The sequence below is a fragment of the Phascolarctos cinereus genome, unplaced genomic scaffold (assembly GCF_003287225.1).
Source record: "Phascolarctos cinereus isolate Bilbo 61053 unplaced genomic scaffold, phaCin_HiC Scaffold_1;HRSCAF=81, whole genome shotgun sequence".
In the NCBI taxonomy this organism is placed as follows: domain Eukaryota; kingdom Metazoa; phylum Chordata; class Mammalia; order Diprotodontia; family Phascolarctidae; genus Phascolarctos; species Phascolarctos cinereus.
The window spans coordinates 108838126-108858637 of NW_027555514.1; the positions used below are offsets into that span (position 1 = coordinate 108838126).

The window sequence follows — 20512 nt, forward strand, 5'->3', positions numbered from 1 at the left end:
AGTTCACTTGCAAGTCATGGCATCGCCTCCCTGATGTCATGATCCTCTCCAAGAATGAAGAACAAACAACAATTTTACTAAACTTTATTAAATTATAAATTTAATCATCAATTTGTCTCATAGTTTCTTCTTGATTTTCCCTCTAAAATGGGAGAGGATAAGAGGCAAATTATGAGCACTGGATACCCTGTCTTCTACCTCTGCCTTTTAGTGAAATGAATAGCAAACCACCAGAGATTTCATGATTATTGTTAGCATGTCAGGTATCGTGTTGTCCATGTGTGAGGACAGTTTCAAAGCCATTAAATTATTTTATATCTCAGATTCCCCAACCTCTTTTTTTAAAGTTCCAGGTTGTAATTTAAACATGCAAAAGACAAGGAAGGAGCCAGGCATACAAACTGCTCTTCAAAGGGCTCTAGACATTGGAATTGCAAGCCAATGGCCTTACTTTCTGGCCCACCAGTCTCCTGTTGGTTACCATGTTTTAAACTTCATAGGGCAAACCACTGTACAAATTTCAGGTTTTTCACCAGGCTGAAGTATACCTTGGCCAGAGAAACAGTTCCAAAGGCTTCACAGAAGCAACTATGGTATGAAATAAGGGGAACGGGGGGGAGAGAAGGGATTAAGCATTTTGTGCCTTTACAAGTATGGTCTCATTTGATCCTCACAGCAACCCTGGGAGGTAGATGATGTTATTATCCACATTTTATAGTTGACGAAACCAAGGCAAGTGATCCATAGGTGTCTATACGCGTTTAAAACCCCGGGTGTGGGGTGAAGGTGAGACACATCAAGCGCCTCCAACTCCAGACTTTTAATTTGGAAGCGAGGCCCGGCCAGTTAAATCCAACCCCGCCGAGGCGGAAGGCCCGCCCCTTCACGCCCATTTCATTGGTGAGAAAGTTGGGGAGGGGGAGTGGGCGTGGCTCCCAGAAGTCGGCGCGGTGGGCGGGGGGGAGGGAGCCTGCGGAAGCCGCGCGGCCTCGTGCTCGCCAGCAGGGGGCGCCCCGTCCTCAGCGTCCGGAAGTGGCGGCCGCCTGCCCCTCGGGGCGGAGCCGGGACCCAGAACCTGGAGAGGGAGAAGGCGCGGATCCGGGCGAGGGCCCCTAAGCCCGTAACGGTAAAAGAGAGCAGGTGCGGAGCTTGCGGCCAGGCTGAGGTCCCGAGCCCGAGGAGCGAGGGGAGGTGTCGGAGGAGGGCACGGGCTGAGCCCGCCCCGGCCTCGGGGAAGGGGCGGAAGACACTGGAGAAGGCCTGAAAGGCGTAAAAGGCGCTGCCGTCCGTGCTGGCCGTCCGGTCAGAGGCTCTCTGGGTGACCCCGGCGAGGCACTTAGCCCTCCTCCGCCCGAAGAGGAGACCCCCAAACCATGAGGAGGGGGTGGTGGGCTGGACGGCTTCCGAGGGCCCTTCAAGGGCTCCCGGGACAGACGAGACGAAGGCGGTTCTATCTAGGTAGAGGGGAAGCGAGAGGTTTCAGGTCGGAGGCCCCCGTGACCTCGGGTTGGCCGCCTTGCAGCGCCGAGCCCCGACTTCCTCTTCTGTAACATCGACGGGGATATCCGGTAGATGCCTTCAAAGTCCCTGATCGATCATCAGAGGGGCGGCAGACCCGGGGCCTAAGGGACCGGAGCAGTGGGTGGATGAAAGCGATGCGGGGCGTTGTCCTGCTGAGGTTAGGGGTGCTGGCACCCTAAAATCGCGACGCGCGGGTCCTGCAGGCCCCGGTGAATTCGACCCAAGCCCTCTTTCAGCCAAAGACGAGGTTTATTAAAGATCCGCCATGTTGGCCCGATCCTTAAGGAATCTAAGGATTTGTGACCCTTGGGCAAGTCCCAGCCCCTGGCTAGACGTTAAGAATCTCAGTATCTTAAGGGAGACAAGATGGATCTCGTATACTGAAAGACTGTGGGAGGGATCTAGGAGGGGCCGGGTAATTTGGCATGACTGGAGGAGGGGGTCTGGGAGTGACCAGTCACCTGGGGTGACTGCAGGAGGGTCTAGGGAGGCTCTCGATGGGAGTGACTGGGAGGTCGAGAATGGGGTCTAGATAGGAGCTAGGGTGGGAAGTGGCAGGAGGCCACGGGGAGGTAATTAGACAGTGGAGGGCTGGGCTAGTTTAGGGGATTACTGGGATGATGCCTGAGGCAGACGCGGAAGACTTGACCACGTGGGAGAAAACTAGGAGAGTTATGGGGGAGGTTTCCCAGGGCCCATACCGTCAATCCCACACTTTCAGCACCTGCTGTGCGTTGGGTGCTGTTAGGTCTGTATGGGATGCTAAGAGAATAAGAGAGGTGATTTCAGGGAGCTTGTATCTAGTTGGGGAGATGAGGCAGATAGACATGTCAGGCTGCGTGTATACCACCTGCCCAGTGGTGCAGCCAGTTACATGGAACAAGAATTAGGTGAAAGGAATATCCTCAGAGGAAGTCAGCTGGCAAACATTTATTAAGCACCTGCTGGGTGCAGGGGGCACTATGCTAAGCACTAGGGAGACAAAGAAAAGCAAAAACACCAGCCCTGTCCATATTCTAATTAAATATGCAAATCACCTTGTACATAAAATATTTCTTGTTTAATCAATCAGTCTTGACTCTTTGTTACCCCATTTGGGGTATCCAGAGATACTGGAGGGGTTTGCCATTTTCCTCCAGCTCATTTTACCGATGAGGAACTGAGGCAAACAGGATTAAGTGACTTGACCAAGGTCACACAGCTAGTAAAGTGCCTGAGACAGGATTTAAACTCTGGTTTTCCTGACAGCAGGCCCAGCACTCCATTCACTGTGCCACTTAGCTGCCCTTACATTCAAGGTATGTAGAAGGTGATCTCAGAGGGAAGTTGTTAGGGGGAAGACAGGGTGTCAAGGGACCAGGGATGGGGAAGGGCCTACAGAAAGTAGGAGTTGAACTGAATCTTGAAGGAAGCCAGGGAAACCTTCGAGGCTTGTAAGGGACAGTGCAAAAGAAGGGAATTGGGAGGTGGAGGGCTAGGATTGTTAGAATTTTGAGCAAACTTTTGTGTTTGAGGCATTTTGCTGGGGCTGTGGAGGCTAGGACTTCACTAAGGAGGTAAGACCAGGCCTCGGTCTTAAAAGATCTACAAGAAGAGATTGAATTCAGTGAACATTTACAGTGCCCGTGCTAGCTGGGAGGGTGGAGAGAAAGCCACAGGTCTAGTAGGGGCACAAACAGCTAATAGTCTTTTTAGGAAGAAGAGTATGAACATAGGAGTGGAGGAAAGAATGTCGTGTTCTGAGAATAGTCAATAGACCAGTTTGGCTAGATCTAGTGCCTTTAGGCTTTTTTTTTTAAAAGACATAAAACGGATATGTTTAGGTAAACTAGAAGGAACCAGGAGAGAGAGAGACAGAGAGAGAAGAATGATTGATGGAACCAAGTCCCAGCCAACAGATGGGATCACTGAATCTTACACTTGAAGCCTACACACAGATGTGGGACTGTAACAATAGCAACATAAGCCCAAATGAAATCTCTTCCCATGAAGCCATCCTTGATACCCTCAGCCAAAGATGATCTTGGAACTCTCTTGTCACTTTGCTTTATCTCTCTCTTATGGTGCTTATTTTACTTGGAAGCAGTGTTAGTCAAGACAACAAGCATTTATTCTACGTGTCAGGCACTGTGCTAAGAATACAAACAGATTTGACTTTTGTTACTTTGACAGGTGGTTGGTTTTTGCTACCTTGAAACAGGAAGGCCAGTGGGCAGTACCATCACCTGTGACACTGGCTGGGTCCTCAGCGTGCTCTGCCTGGGAGTCTGGAAAGATGACAAATGCACAGCCTGAGAGTAAAAAGAGGGAACTTCCTCCATGGATGATAGCCCGAGTATCTGAGAGGAAATTAGTGCCAATATGGAGGCCAGCCAAGAGGATAAAAACCACAGTGCAGTCAGCAGATGCATCATCGAGGTGAGTTTTTCAGATAGCTGCTGCACAGCAGCAAAACCTCTGTGGTCTAGGGCCCTTCTAGTTGTGAGTGAAATGTAACAAAAAGGTAAACTAAGGCATGTTTCTCTGAGCAAGATAACATTTTATTCACAGGGCATGAAACATGAGAATAAGGTCAATGTCTGCCTCGGTTTCCAGCCAGAGACCCCAAGCAAAAGGACAGCATTTTTTTTTTATAGGTTTGGGGAGTACAGAAAAAAATACAGAACAAGGTAGGTGACATCATAGGGTTGAGGGCAACATGATTGTTACATAGCTGAGGCATGAGGAACAACATAATTTGCTGGAAATTTGTAATGATACTGTCTGTTTTGTAATTTCTTATGGCACAATAGTGTTACTTTCATGTACCATAATTTGTTCAGCCATTCCCCAGTTGATGGGCACTCTCTTAGTTTGCAGTTCTTTTGATCTTCCTCTTTCTTCGTCTGTCAGTACTCCTTTGTCTAGAAGGGGAGCATTCTTGGGTTGGAAGGAACCTCCAGAGACACCTATATTCTATTCAGGAAAACCTCATGAGTAGCAGAGTTCTGGTTCTTTCACAGGATTGCAAAATTTTAGAGATCTCCATGGCCCAAATTATACCTCCCCCCCCAAAAAAAAAATATTTCCCACTACAACATACCAAGAAATGTTAAGCCTTTTCTTGAAGACTCACAGTGAAGGGCTGCATGTTTTCTCCCCTATTAGAATGTAATCGTAGAGAACAAAAGGAAATTTAGGATACCTGGACAAACAAGAGACTTGAAAATGATGTCTTGAATTTATTATGTAGTTTTTCAAAAAAGCAAACTATTCATAATGAACATTTGTAGTTTCAAGTGCAAATCTCTTTTTTCTGTCCTTTCTATATGGAAATGCTTATGTTTATTGGTATTTGTCAAATTCAGAATACCAAAAAATAAAATTTATTTTTAAAAAAGCAAGCTCTTTGAGGGCAGGGGCTCCTTTCTTTGCATCCTCAATGCTTAGTACAGCTCTTGGCACATCATAAGGACTTAATAAGTGTTTATTGATGGTTTGATTGAAAGGGAACCCCCTACCTCCCATTCCACTTGTGAACCGTTCTAATTGTTAGGAAGGTTTCCCTGTCAAGGCTGTATATATCTCTTTGCATTCCCTACCTATCCTGGGGCCAGACAGAACAAGTCGCATCCCTCTTCCATCTGGCCATCCTTTAAATACTTTGAACTCTTTTTTGATTCTTATCACACACACATACCTTTCTCTCTCAAATCAACCTCTCTCTCTCCCCCTCATCAATCTCAAATCTCTCTCATCCTCTTCTCTAGGCTTCTACCAATCCTCGGTCACTTCATTCAGAAAACATTTCATTACCATATACTATGTACAAAAACAGTGTGTGACCTGGTGAAGATGTAAAGGTAAATGAGATATGGTGACTTCCCCTTGGTGCTTTTTAGAGAATCAGTGATCATTAGACAATATAGAGAATGCTGATGACAAACCAGGTATCATCTAGGACACATAGTTAGTTGCGTTATTTTTAGTTGCTTGAGCGATTTCCATCTTGTGTGTGTGTGTGTGTGTGTGTGTCTGTCTGTCTGTCTGTCTTATGTGAAGGGCATATTATAGGGAGAGGCAAGGGCTAACCAGTGGTTTCCCACTATCGTATGTAGAGCAGGCTGTTCAGATCAGAAGGATGTGTATGCTCTCATTCTTGGCAGGTAGGCCTGGGAATACACCATTCTCAGCTCCAGTTTCCCTTTTGTGTATCCATCTGGGACTCACTTTGCATCTGTCTTTGCCTTTGTTTCTTTACCTTTCAGTCTTCCCTCTGACCGAACTGTGTACTTCATGAATGAAGCTGAATTGGTGGATATTGCCCTGGGTGTCTTGGTTGAGGTAAAGACTTTTTATTCTAGCGGATCTCAATTTGTATCTTTGTGAACAGAAAACTCCTGAGGGTAGATTTGAGGTCTTTAATGTTTAATGTTAATAAAAATAGATATTAGCATTTCTGATTGTCTCAACGTGGTCTAGTTGGGGATCGGGATAAAGAACATTTATTAGGTACCTGTTATGTGCCAGGCACTGTGCTAAGCACTTTACAAATATTATCTTATTTCATCTTCACAACAACCCTGGGAAGTAGGTACTGTTATGATCCATTTTATAGTTGGGGAAACTGCGCCAAACAGAAGTGAAGTGACTTTCCCAGGGTTTGGCAAGTGCCTCTCTGTTGTTTCATGCAGCCTGTTGCCACACTAATCTTTCTGACTCCTCACCCATGCTTTCTTCTACCCACTCTGTTTGTGTGTCTTCACACAGACATGGGCTAGGGAAAATATAGATGTCTGTGTGTGCATCTGTATGGCCTAGCTATTGACTTTGTCACAGTTACGTTATTTTTGTGTAGGTAGATGGAAAGGAGTGGGAAAAGGATTCTACCATTGTGCATGTGTGTGATTTCTTAATGGGCCTACAGTGGGCACTTAGCTGCTGTTCCCTTCCCTTCTTGAGTTCCTTTGAAGTTCTTTGGCTCTGCTCATTCAAGAAGGGACCTGCCTAATGAAATTATTTCTTCCTACTTTCCCCTTTTTCTTCTGTTTTGGGGCTAGAAGCTTGACTTCTTGAGCAAAGTCTTTTCCCCAGCCCTCTTCTGTCCCCTCTCTAGTATTGGCTTCTCTCCAGAACTATTCAGAGGTGTGTATGGTGGGGGTTGGGATTGGGTTTGGGGAGGGACTGTTGGGGGGTGGGGAGTGGAGGATAGTGAAGGGGAAAGGAATGACTCATGACCCAGAAATTACCCTAGATCTGCAGGAATTTTGTGTCCTATATAAACAAACTAGGATATCAGTAAAAATATGGTTATCTTTTTTTTCACCCTCTTCAGTGCCGTAAACAGGAAAAGCCTTTGGAACACACATTGCTGCTGGGAACTGATAAGGCCCAAACCACACAGCCTGAATCCCCCTGGGCTTCTGAGAACAGTAGCAATGGAGAAGAGGTGGTGAATGATGCCCTTCGGACAAGTCCCTCAGGCAAGCAGGAGTATTCAGCCTCTGGCCACAAGAACTCAGAAGATGAGGATGCATTAAAATATGTGAGGGAAATATTTTTCAGTTGAGAAGATAGATGAAAATTCAGAGAATGTTTTGCTTTGAGTATGTTGGGATACTTCCGTGTTTGTAGTTGCCAGGTTTCACCAGCAGGGAATGCAGTGCTGCACCCTTGGAGTGAAACCTCTGCGTCCCAGAGTGTTTTCCCAGGGTAGTGAAATCAGGGCAGTCCGAACTGGTATTGAATTGATGGTGTAGTAGTGAGCAGTGAAGTGTGTGGCCAGGAAAGTCATCACAGTTATTATGGTGTAGCTTTACTTCAGTGTTAAGCATCTCAGGTCTGTGGTTCTGGAAACTCCATGGTCAGCTTATCCAGAGGGTAATCACATTGTGGGAAAAACTGACTTGCACCAAAGGCATGCAAGACTAATTGATGTGTACCAGAGAGGCAATTGATAATGGACAACGAAGAAGGAGACAGATATACATGCTGGACCATCCATATTTTATTATTGGCCTCAGAGCTTATGGCTTGGCCTTAACTATAAAAGCAGCTACTTTAGGTGGGATGAGAGGAGAGGAAGGGGCCAGGTTAGATGGCTTATGGCAATGTGGCACAGTGAGGTGACTTTGTGGAAAAAGGAGGCAAAGACCTACCTATCCCTACCCTGTGGGGGAACCTCCTCATTATCATCAGGGAAAATTTGAAAAATGGGGAGGATATCCCTGCCTGTGTAAGCCTCCCTCCTAGTATTTTTAACCAAAGTCTTTTATATGCACTGGGAAATAAAAACAATTGTGACTCATTTTATTGTGGTGATCTGGAACTGAACTAGCAATATCTTTAGGGTATGCCTGTATACAGGATTTCCTCTTACATTAGGTAGAAATTAATGAGTCTTATTAAAAATTTTAGATTAAGAAAAAATGTTCTGTATCCTGCTGTGTATATTCCTTAGAAAATAATTGCCCCTATAAGCATATGCTATTCCCAACTAGACTGGCAGATTAACACCTCTTGATGGAGTCCACCTTTCCCTACATAAGGCTAGCAGATGTCTTAACAACATGTGTAGAGAAATTGATTATTCAGGCTAGAAGGAAATATATATAACCTATCAGAGCTAGTCTCTGCATCTACTTCTGGGAAACCAAAAAATTCATATGACTTGCTTTATTGTGATATTTGCTTTATTGTGGTGGTCTTAAACCAAACTTGCAATATCTCCAAGTCATATACACAAAATGAGATATACAGAATTATATCTATCTGATCCCCTAAATATTGATGGTCTGGGAGGCACATCTTGTAGTTCCAAGATGCTTTCCTGACCACCATCTCTTAAAATAGAAGGGTACCCTAAGCTTAGGCCTATAGGCTCTTTCCTGCCAAATGCTAGTTTCACTCCACCACAAATCGTGAACAGCAAGCAAAGACTAAATAGAAACTGGAGAAGTTACACAGGTTAAAATATGCCAGGAAATCCACAAAGTAATTGAACTCTCCCCAGGAACCAGATATTTCAGCCCAACCGAGAGAAAGACCCCAGTCTTATTCAAGGGGAAATCCTAGGTTGAGGTACTGGCTCCTCCATGTGGCTTCTGCTGCATCCCAAAGTCTTTGCTCTCTCCCTGCAAAGAAGATGTCTCTCAAAGAAAGAATAAAGAAGAAAGTGCCTTCAAAGCCTTCACCCATAAAAATGTGACCTTTTATTGCAAGTCCGAGGAAGAAATAACCGTTGTTTTAAGAATCTTTCTATAGACGTGTTGGTTGAAAATGTGCAGACGTGTTCTCCAAGGGAGAGAAGAGAAAAAAAAATCACAGGGCTGGGAACACAAGCTTAGGAGACATCCTCCATAGTGAGAGAGCAGGAGGAGGAAGAGGAGCTTGTGGGAGATGGGATGGAGACACTAAAGGAACAACCAGAGAGGCAAAAGGAGAACCAGAAATTGTACTTACACATTCACCTGGTAAAGATGGAATCAGAATAGAGAGTAGAAGTTGTCCTAAAAGAGATACGTAATACCCATTTTCCTTGATAGGAAAAAAAAGTGAAATGTCTCTATACTTGTGACAAAAGGCTACAAATCTATAGCTTCTTAATGCCAGTGCCTGGGAGTTCGAGAAACCCAATTTCTACAGGAGAGGTAGAATGAACTCCATCCATTCTGTTGGTGTCCTCATTGCTGCACCATGTGAGGAGTCTAGTTAGGTAGTCCTTGTTCTTTGGCATATCACCATTGGAACCCTGGGGATCTCTGGGTTCCCACACACCAGGAACGTGTAATAGGGGAAGCACAGGATTAAATGAAAAGGAAATCTGCAGGAGGCAGCACAAGAGATCATTCCATGTTATCCTTATGCAAAATGAATAGCCCACTTACCCACAGGCTTTAAAAGCCAGGTGAATGATACTTAATAAAGTACAGAATGCAACACTAATGTATAGGCTATCATGCTTGTATCCTCTCCACTGAGAGAAATGGGATCATCTCTGATTGGAGCAGTAGGTAGGTAAATATGCCCTTATTCTCAACATGTAGTCAAGGATCATGGCAAGCTGTTTACTTTTTTCTTTCATCCCTAAAAGTAATGTGATTTGCCCTTCAAGTTCCTTGCCTGTCTTCTTTATGCCATACTGCAAGGTCTGAATGCTTTCCCTGACTTCTTGCTGCCATATTGCAACTCTTTCAGAGCAGAATTTTATAGGATCTAAAGTATTCCTTGGGGCAGCTAGGTGGCCCAGTGGATAGAGCACTGGGCCGGGAATCAGGAAGACTTTCCCAGCTCCAATCTGTCCTCAGACGCTTATTAGCTATGTGACCCTGGACAAATCACTTAGCCCTGTATGCTTGGGTTTCCTCATCTCTCAAATGAGCCGGAGAAGGAAATGGCCAGACACTCCAGTATCTTTGCGAAGAGAACCCCAAATGGTGCCACGAAGAGTCAGACATGACTGAAAAATGACTCAACAAAAAAAAGGTCTTCCCACATCTATTTTTCTACGGTAGAAGGAAAAAAAAAAGACCCAAGAGATAGATATGGAGAAGAGTTAATCGAGTTTTACCCTCCCCGGCTTTCCTTAGGGGAAGAGGGCAAATGGACAGGGATGTCTCTCACAGACTCCCAGTGATCCTTGGAAAACTTTTGTGGGTTTATATCTATTCCAAGTAAGGCCATAGATATAGGGCTGCCCTCTCTGTAGATGTAGGTCTTTGTTCCCTGGGGCTCAACGCTGTGTCTCTCATAAGCAAGGGGGTACTTGACAATGATAAGAAGCAGAAGCAGTAGCATGACTTCTGCCCCAACCAGGGCTAGAAACTCAGCACCCAGCTTCGAGGGTTTGATCCACTGAGAGGTGTAGAAGAGGAAGAGCAAAAGTCCGCCAAGCAGCAGCCCTGCTGAAGCCCCCAGGAGCACCACTGTCAGATTCCACTTGTCCTCATTATCGTAGCACCAGGCCAGTAGGAGTGGCAGGAAGGCAAAAAGTGCAAGGACAAGAGCCCCATAGACACCTAACCTAGCCAGGGCAATTCCAACCCGGGACACCCTCATCTCTTCCAGCTCAGGAAATTGATGACACAGGAGAGAATGGGTGCTCTCATTCCACAGGCAGAAGTTGTAGAAGCCAATTTTCATGGTGGGTAGGTCAACGAGGTTGCCCGACTTCCAGATCAGGGCATAGAGCAGAAGGGAGATCACTGCAGTGATAAGAATAGCGGTGCTCAAAGACAGGAAGAGCTTGCAGCCTTTTGACTTCATGGTGACCATCTTGACTCCTCCAACCTTCCTGAGCAGTAACTTTACTGAGGACCTGAAGTAAATAAAAACACCAATGAATGCTTCACTTTTCACCTTCTGATAGGCATACATGCTCACACTGATGCACACAAAGTCCCCAGCTTTTCATAAACAACAAAACAAGCTGTTAGCTGGACAATCTGTGGACAAGGATTATCAAGAACAGCCGGGGTTAGGATCATCCTTATGACTCGGAAGACTAGGTAGCAGGTTTCATGGTGTGATTTAAAGGATACCAAGAAGGCATTTGGCCAAAAGGAAGAGGCATAACCTGGCATTTGCTAATTAGAAATTAGCAACATTTCCATTTTACAGATAATGGAACTGGGTCCCAGAAAGGTTAAATGACTCATCAAGGGCCAAATAAGAATGCTATGAGGATTTAAACCTGAGTTAACATGTTATGATTTCAAGTTCAGTACTTTTTCCACCATATCCTCAGGACTCTTAAATAATAGACTCCTTAGTCTTCCCAATTGAAATAATACGAACAATTGCTTCCTGGAATTATTTAAGCTCCCTGCGATGCATACCTTATGTGGTATGGGACTCCAGGCCAAAGGCAGGGGAAAAAAAAAAGGATAATTTCATTCCACTATTCAAAAAGCAATTATAGATTAAAAGTATCTCTAGTAGACAAGGATTTAAGCTGACTCAATCACTAGAGCCAATGGCCTTTACTCAAACCTCATTCTTGACCTCTGTCCACACCGTCGATCAGCCTCTCTTCCTTGATACTCTTCCCTCTAGTTTTTGGTATACCGCTCTCTTCTGGTTCTACCTATCTGACTGCTGCTTCTTAGTCTCCTTTGCTATGCCCACCAACAGTGGGTGCCCCATAGGACTCTATCCGAGGCCCTCTTCCCCCCCATACTACTTCCATTGATCTTACCAGTTCCCATGGATTCAATTATCATCCCTATGCTGGCGAGTCTTGTCTTATCCAGCCCTAACCCAATTTCAGACATCTCACTTTGGATGTGAACTGAACTCATTAACTTTTCTCCTAAAGCCTACCCCCCTCCAAAATTTGCTATTAAAGTTGAAGGTGCTACCATGCTTCAAGTCCCCTTGGCTCACAACCCAGGTGTGTTCCTTAACACTCTGTATCCCCCATTGCCTCCATATTCAATTTGTTGCCAAGATCTGTCAATTTCACCTTTGCAATATCTCTTAAATATGCTTCCCTTCTCTAGTAGTAGTGAGAAAAATAATAATAACTAGCTAACATTTACATGGTGTTTACTGTGTGCCAGGTGCTTTACCATTTTCTCAGTTGATCCACACAACAGTCCTAGGAGGTAAGTGCTATTATCCCAATTTTACAAATGAGAAAACAGGCAAAATAGAGGTTAAGCGACTTTCCCAGGGTCACACAGCTATTTTCTGAGGTTGGACCTGAACTCAGCTCTTCCTGACTTTAGGCCTAGCACTCTAGGTACAGCCCTTCATCTCCTCATGCCTGGACTTTTGCAATAACCTCTTGTGGGTCTGCCTGCCTCAGATCTTTCTCCACTTTAGTCTATCCTCCATTCAGATGTTAAAGTGATTTTCCTAAATTGTAGGGTATCACTCTCCCCTCAACCCCAAACCAGGATCAACTACAAAGTTCTTTGGTGTACAAAGCCCTTCATAACCTACTACCCTCCAACCTCGCTAGTCTTCCTATCCCCCAATGTGTGGACTCTTTGTTCTGGTGACACTATTCTAGTGACACTTTCTGTTCCATGAACAAGACATTGTGTCAGGACTCTGGACGTTTTGTCTCTTCTAGGCCAGGAAAGCTCTTTCCTTACTCACCTCCTGGTTTCCTTGGCTTCCTTCTAGTCCTTCAAGTCTAGCTATGCTACTTACTATTCATAGGACCCTAAACAATTAATTTTTCTGTGGGCCTCAATTTTCTCATCTATAAAATGGTCTGGGAGAGGACAACATAATATAATACAAAGTCAGGAGGACCTGGGTTCAAATCTTGCCATTGACATGTACTGGCTGTGTGAGACTGGGTAAGTCAGTTTCTCAGCGAAAAATTTCAGAGAAGATGCTTGTTTGTATTGGTGTCCCTTAACTAGGAGCTCCCCAGAAGATGAAACCACAGGTTTGGTTTAAAAACAAAAAAAGAAAAAGCTAGATCTCTAAGGTCCCAACAATTCAGCTCAAGAACTGTGGCCTATGGTGCCTATCTCATTGTAGCCCCTGATTTCGTAAGAGAGTGGCAATGGTATTATTTGGAGGTTAGATACAAATTGGCCTAATGTCATCCAGAAGACCTCACCATCTTTAGAGAATACATTGTCAACTTATACTCAATGTAGAGTGTCTCCCTGTTTTGGGGGTTTTGTTTTTCTCAGTATTTAAAATTTTAAATCAAATTTAATCAAGATTTAAATTCAGAAGGTCCTTGTACAGAGTTATCTTTGGGGTTGCAGTTATTTATGATAGTATATGATATTATGTATAAGGAGCTTCTCCCCCATACTTCCCCCCCTTCAGCTCTGCTTCTGACTTTCTTGATTTGGCCACCGTGTTTCAGTTGCCATCTCACCTCTCCTCATCATGCCAAGCCCCCTTTTCCCACTGGGGAGTTCCTGCTGAGGCTTCTTTTGGGAATGGACTCAGAATAGCCACCTTCACTTCCCTCTTCACTCTGATTTTGACTTTTTTTGGATTTTCACACTATTTCCCTGCTCAGGTATCCTGCCCTTTTCTCCTGCTTTTCAGTTCCCTTTTGTGTGTTGTCTTCCCCCATTCGAAAGTAAGCTTCTTGAGAACAGAGACTGTCTTCCTTTTTGCTTATATTTGTATCTCTAGCTCTTCACAGTGCCTGGCACAAAAAAAGTACCTAAATAAATGTAGACTGCTTTGTGCCATATTGCCATAATGCCTGAGACAATTGGAGTTAAGTGACTTGCCCAGGGTCACACAGCTAGTGTCAAGTGTCTGAGGCCAGATTTGAACTTGGGTCCTTCTGACTCCAGGGCCAGTGCTCTTATCTACTTCATCACCTAGCTGCCCCTGCCATAATGCTTTGGAACCAGGGAGAATTACACTTATTGGGAGAGTGATCCTAAGCTACTTATTGCAGGAAGCTGTGTTTGGGTATGCAGTTTGGGGACATCTTTGAGGCAGGAGGTTTTTGAAAGGAGTACTGGAGAACCCTATAGGAGAAATCAAAGTAACCCATGATGAGTACTCTGAACATCTGGTTCTGATGGGACGCCAATGATGGATCCCTAAAAGGCCCTAGACTTTTCCCATGTGGCCCAGGTCCCTGGCGTTCGCCTGGGGCATCTGGCCCTTCCGTGTCCTTCTCTGTTACTTCCCAGTCACCCAAGCTATTGGTCACTCCTTGAACACTGTATATGAGTCCATCTTTCCCCCATTAAATCGCTCAGATTCCTTAAGAATCTGGCCCGGTTGTATTCTCATTACAAAGGCTCAGATTCTTAAAGTCTGGCCAATAGCTTGGATTCTTAAAATCTCGCCCACCCCAACCAGTGTTTTAATAAACCTTGTCTCTGGCTGAAAAGAATGCTTGGGTCAAATTCGTTCCGGGCAGGACTTGCATTGTCTGTCTTTGAATTTCAGATTCCCAGCATCCCTAGACCTCAACAGTTTCCAAGGAGCAGCTGGGCTTCTGACTCAGACCTCATTGATCATGGTGAAGCCCTAGAATTTCCTATTAATCTTGTTCCTATTATGAGAAATCTAGTGCCATGTTGCTGCTCTGCCCCTAACACCTAACCTACCATATTCAATATATCAACATGGGGAATGGGCAGTTTTCCCCCCATTATACTAGCTTATGGTGCAGGGCTAAAAAGCAAAAGCTGAGAGGACCTTCTAGCCTACATTCCCTGGAAGTAGGCAATTGAGTGCCTGATAACACAATTTAAATTCCTTGTCATCTACTTTGCTTCCTTTTCCACCATGTAATCAGATTGTTGGAAGTATAGAATATGTAGAAGTTCTGATACAAAAGAGGCAGGGGAGATTTAGAAATCTGTACAGACAAGACGTGGGAGAGGCCAACTATCTGGCGAATGGGAAATTCTTTAAATGACTGTAGAGGCATATAGAGGGGTATTTGTAGGACTCTGCTACCAGCTTACCTGGGGGTCTGTTCCTGGTTTGACTTCTTCCCTGATGGCATTCAATGAGAGATAATGCTGTAAGGGGCCAGTTGATTTGGCCCCTTGAAAATGGTCTTGATCTTTTACCTTAACTTTTTTTCTTCTGTTTTAGCTGAAAGAGATTAATCTGGAGGCTCTGACCTTGAGGATTTTGAAAGGTCAGGAGAGCAAGTCTCCAGGAGTCTGAGAGTCAGGGAGTTTGGGTATAACAGGAGTCTGGGAGTCAGCTTCCATGTTGGGCAAAAGCATAGGATGTAAAAAGATGTTACTAATTACTAACTGGTCACGAGGAAGAAATAAGGGCTTGGAGCACTAATCTGAGTAGCTCTGAACCCCCAAATCCAGGTAATATAACTAGAAGTAATAGAAAGATCCTGCTACATATTCATAAAAGACAATTGCTTGGAGGAGAGCCTTTAAGGTTGTGTTTTAACTATCCATCTGGAAGATTTTGGTGAGGCTATTCAGGCCAGCGCTCAGATTCTGGAAGTCAAAAACCTTGAAGTGGGAACAAAAGGGTGAAAGAGAAGACCATTCCTTCTTTCCTGGAGGGAACCTACCACTGCCTTTTAGATTTGCCTAAAAAGCCTATATCCATGGCCCCACACTTCCCCAATCTTCCTTATTTCTTCTACTGAAGTGATATACATCTTAGCATTTCTTTATTTATGTGACTTCAAGCCCTGCTTAATGTGGCTTTGTATTGTATATTTGTATTGTAATTGTGTCTAAATACTTTACAGAACAAATCCCCTTAATAAAAGGATTTGTTCTGTAGACTTGGACTCAGTGAAAAGGTGGCACCCAAGGACCTAGAAAGCCACATGGTTTAGACTTAGCATTTTGCCTCTTACAAAGAGGAACACCATCGCTGGCTTTTACTAGCTGTATGACCCTAGGCAAATCACTTCACTGGGCTATAATAGTTTCCTTATTTAAATGAAGGGATCAGAATGGCTTCTTGGGGGTGCAGCTAGGTGGCACAGTGGATAGAGCACTGGCCCTGAAGTCAGGCGTACCTGCGTTCAGATCTGGCCTCAAACACATAACACTCACTAGCTGTGTGACTCTGGGCAAGTCACTTAACCCCAATTGCCTCACTAAAAAAAAAAAAGCAAAACAAAACAAAAGAACAACAAAAAGAATGGCTTCTTCGGTCCCTTCTGGCTCTAAATCGAAGATCCTATGTTCCTTCTTAGAGTTGAGCCCCTAGAGACAGGCTGCAACCCTGAAGCAGGATGTATCAATCACCAGGAGTCCAGTACCTGCCAGGTGCCGTCACTGCCTTTGTCTTCTGCTTCCTGACTTTCACAGCTGATACCCTGGGGGAGATTTACATTAGAAACTGAAAGCAAACCAAACCAAAATTTAAATGCTTTAGTGATTTCTGGATTGTTTCTCTTGCTATGTCCTTGAATACGGATAGACCCCAGGTCCCAGAAGAACATGAAGGGCAGCTTGAACTGAGAAAGCTTCCTGTTGCCTCTTGCTACTTGTGTGAAAAAGAAATTGTGGGTCTTAGAATAAAAACTGCTAACTCTTCAGTCAGTGTTCTTCACTTTACATGCCTGACTCCTAAAGACTGGAAATGCCTTTAAGGCAATAGGCTTCTACTTTTTTGTGTGTGTGTGTGTGATGCAGTGGGGTTAAATGACTTGCCCAGGGTCATACAGCTAGTAAATGTCAAGTATCTGAGGCCAGATTTCAACTCGGGTCCTCCTGACTCCAGGGCCGATGGTTTATCTACTGAGCCACCAAGCTACCCCAAGCTTCTGCTTCCTTAAGATGTCCCCACAGTGTCCTAAACAGCGCTGGGCATATAGTAAATGCTCCATGAACACTTGTTTATGTAGGGAGATGAGATTTTTCATCAGCCATAGCAATAGTGGTTTTGCTGTTGACAGATATGCATAATAAAGGTAGGAAAGTAAGCTAGGTGGATGAAGACCTTTCCTTTTGTTCTGGCTCAAATCATTTGCATGCAAAACCAGAGATGATTTGGGGAATGTCTAATCCTAAATGAGATACTTGTCTGGAATAGAAAGTTGCAGTCTCAATATAATTGCCATTCAATATAATTGAAGTGGCCTACGAGTGGCCCTAGAGAAGCAGGGAACAATTGAGATTATATACCCAGAAGTCACCATGAGGCCATATCCTGGACGAGCAGAAGGCTAGCAGAGACTACCCTGCATAGCAGCTACCATAAAACCATTTACATTACCTTTCATCCAGGGAGCTCAGAATACCTTGTCTAAGCAGTTGCCTTCATCTTTTCAATGATTGCATGTAAAGAATAGTGGAGAACAGATTATTTTTGCATAGAGGAAGTAAAATAATTTGACGTGGGCAAACAGATATTGGAGGTAGGAATATCTTGTAGATGTCCCCTTTTCTAAGCATTTGTTAGGGACACTAGCCTACATATGGCTTGGTAGGCAGTGGATTAGGGTTCTATAAATGTCTGTGCCAGTTGCTGGGTTCCCTTCCCACTGTGTTGCTGCCTTGGACTATGATCTCAACCTGGCAAAGCAACAATGTCCAACTGGTTGCCCAGATACCATTGGCTTGGTCATTGTTTATCAGAGGTCACAGAACAGAGCTCCTCATTTCTTCTAGGCTGGCTGTCCAACATGACTTTACATACTCTTTACCTTTTTCTGTCCTCTGCACCATCATTACTTCATATATGCCTCTGATAGTTCTCTTCCAGTGTGGCTATGTTTCAGGTAGATATAGGACATCACTCTGAGCTTAATATTTGAGTATATATCAGTAGGTGAAAATGAAAAGTGGATTCTGATGACACTGATGGAAACTGGGCTCAAAGAAAGGAATTAACCTGCTGGCAAAGACTTTTAAAGGCATACCACTAACCTAACCATGACATGGAAAGCAAAGGGCATGGAGAGATCATTTGGGGAATATTCTTTAAAAGTTGGTACTATTAAAAAAAAAGTTGGTACTATTAAAACAACTCAAAAGGACATACATTAATCTGGCAAGAGGCAGAAGACAGGCTCACTGGGAGAATTATTTAGAGAAGACTGCTCTTCCTTCCAGGATAACACTGTCATCATCAGAAATGCTCAGGTCATTGTCCTGGAATTTTGGCTATAATATTGTGATGTGGGGGGTGGGGGCTGGTGGGACCCAGAGATGTTATCTTTGCTGCTCTGACACATTCTGTATTTAAAGGATTCTGTGGAACGGAAGTTTGGAAAGAAAGCAGAGGTGCTTTATTGGGCTGCCATCAGCTGCCATTCCATAACCTTCCTGCATTCAACGGCATGAGGACAGAACTTGGGCTCTGTCATTCCTTTCTGCCCTCATGTGAGAGAGACAATATGGTACTGTGAAGTGAGTACTGGATTGGAAATCAGAGTTGCTTTCTAGACCAGCTTACACCAATTACAGTTATGAGACCTGAACAAGTTGCTTAACTTCTCTGAAACTCAGTTTACACATTTATAAAAAAAAGAATATCTCACCCTGGCCGTTTTTTCTTAAGTTCAATTCCAATATCTTATTGTGGCAAGGAGGTGGCTCCAAAGTCTAGTCAAAGTGGACTTCTCTCACACAGGCTGCTGTCTCCCATCTCCATGCCTTTGCACTGGCCATTCCACATACTTGGAATGCATTTCTTCCTTTACTCTACTCATAGAGGCCCTTTGTTCTTTTAAGACACAGATCAAGAATAAAACTATAGCTTTTTATACATGACATATGATGGTCTATTTAGAGAACCCTCCTAAGTCAATCACAAATTAATTGAAATAATAACTTAAGCATAATTACAGGATATACAATAAATCCACAGAAATCATCAGTATTTTGTATATTACTAATAAAACCCAACAGGGAGGGATAGAAAGAGAAATTCCATTCAAAATAACTACAGAATATATTAAATATTTGAGAGTCTATCTATCAACATGACCAGCAAGATGGAGGATGTCACAACCTTAAACTTTTCCAAAGCAGTAACTAGGTACAGGAAGGAGATAAATATTCAAGTTTATCCATTTCTAGGGTCTAAGAACCCAAATGATATAACAACTTAGTGAACTAACAGCACAAAAGGCTACTTGCCAGTCCCTAATGAGGTAGTCGCTCAGCACCTCCTCCTCATCACCCACCTGCAGCAGGACTGTACAAGCTGATCCATGGTTGTCATTAGTACTCCTTTTACACCCCGCCCCCACTTCCTCCCAGAGCTTCAGAAATCCAAAATGTAGAAGCTTGCTCAGTGTACAGTAGTGGGTTACAGCACTGCCACAAAAGAGCTCAGCCAGAGAACTGAGAAACAGAGGGAACTGGGGTAGAAAACTGTGGATGTGTGGCATTCCACTAAGCCTGAAGGAAAGAACCCAACTGGGGCCAACTCTGAACCTTCAGAAGCTGTTTGGGACAGAGATCAAGGCTGGTGAGCTGTGAATTGCCCTTTCTAACAAGAGGCCAAAATGGATTCCAGGTCCAGTCCCTAGAAAAATCACTCAAAGGGGGCAGAGTCAGAAAGTGACCTAAAAAGGACTATAAAAAAAAGACTGAAATTACCAAATATATATTCAGAACTGTATGAATACAATTACAAAATCATCATTCTTTACAGAAAAAGACAGGCCTAAATAATTGCAGCAATATTAATTTACTCATGGATAAACTGCACCAGTGTAATGAAAATGACATTACTACCTAAATTAATTTACTTATTCAGTATCATACTTTATTTACAGAAATAGAAAAAATAATAAAGTTTACTTAGTGGAACGAGGTCAAAAATCTCCAGGGAAATAATGAAAAAAATGGGGAACCTAAAAGTACCAGAACTAAAGCTATTTGATACTGGTTAAACAATCTAGAAGTAGATGAGTGGAAAAGGTTAGGTATATAACATACAGAAGAAATGAACATATTAGCATGGTGCTTAATAAAATCCAAAGATCCCAACTACTAGAGTAATGACACACTGTTAAAAGGAAAAAAAAAGTGGGAAAATTGGAAAACAATCTGGTAGAAATTGGATATAGAACAGCACCTCACACCATGTATCAATAAGGTGAGCTCTAAATGGATATACAACTTAAACATAAAGAGTTACATCATAAATAAATTAGAGGAGCAAGGAAGACAATACCTTTTCCAACCATATAGTATAATGAACAATTTTGATTATATAAAATTTAAAAAGTTTTGTACAAACAAAAACAATATAGTTAAAATTAGAAGAGAAATAGTTAACTGGAAAAAATCCTTGCAATATGTTTTTCTGATAAAGGTCTTATATCCAAGATACATCCAGAACTTATTCAAATTTATAAGAAAAAGAGCCATTCCCAATAGACATATGGTCAAAGGACATGAATGGGTAGTTTTCAAAGTAAGGAATCCAAGCTCTTGCTTTTAAAAGCCATATCAAAATGCTACAAATCACTAATAGAGAAAGACAAGTTAAAAAAACAACTCTGTGGTTCCACCACACATCCAGTATGTTGGCAAAGTTGACAAAAAAGGAAATGACAACTGTTGAGAAGTTGTGGGAAAGCAGGCACACTAACTAATTCCTTGCTGGTGGA

The 20512-nt window shown here is 43.5% G+C and overlaps 2 protein-coding genes across 13 annotated transcripts in view; one reads left to right on the forward strand and one right to left on the reverse strand.

Annotated features, from left to right (window-relative positions):
• Positions 1-1014: 1014 nt before the first annotated feature.
• On the forward strand, positions 1015-7807 carry CYREN (cell cycle regulator of NHEJ). Of its 7 annotated transcripts, XR_013486269.1 has the most exons (5): positions 1575-1678; positions 3694-3939; positions 5271-5363; positions 5769-5844; positions 6836-6847. XR_013486269.1 is itself a non-coding variant. In XM_021002297.2 (4 exons), the coding sequence occupies exons 2-4, from the start codon at positions 3797-3799 to the stop codon at positions 7067-7069; spliced, it is 453 nt and encodes a 150-aa protein (XP_020857956.1). In that variant the 5' UTR covers positions 1015-1140; positions 3694-3796; the 3' UTR covers positions 7070-7807. The 7 variants fall into 7 exon arrangements, 6 of the variants coding, with proteins under 6 accessions (XP_020857956.1, XP_020857957.1, XP_078009736.1 ...); XM_021002297.2 differs by lacking the exons at positions 1575-1678; positions 5271-5363 and adding an exon at positions 1015-1140 and having other exon boundaries at positions 6836-7807; XM_021002298.2 differs by lacking the exons at positions 1575-1678; positions 5271-5363 and adding an exon at positions 1147-1302 and having other exon boundaries at positions 6836-7807.
• The window catches only part of TMEM140 (transmembrane protein 140), a 33885-nt gene continuing 20858 nt past the window's right edge, over positions 7486-20512 (reverse strand). For 3 of the 6 annotated variants that reach the window (XM_078153577.1, XM_078153581.1, XM_078153575.1), the window contains one exon: positions 7486-10816. In XM_078153577.1, the coding sequence (XP_078009703.1) occupies positions 10066-10773 (708 nt within the window). In that variant the 5' untranslated portion in view covers positions 10774-10816 and the 3' untranslated portion in view covers positions 7486-10065. Of the gene's footprint in view, positions 10817-14915; positions 15785-17160; positions 18038-18427; positions 18613-20512 lie in introns of those variants that run through there. The other 3 variants (XM_078153578.1, XM_078153583.1, XM_078153574.1) reach the window with 3 other exon arrangements.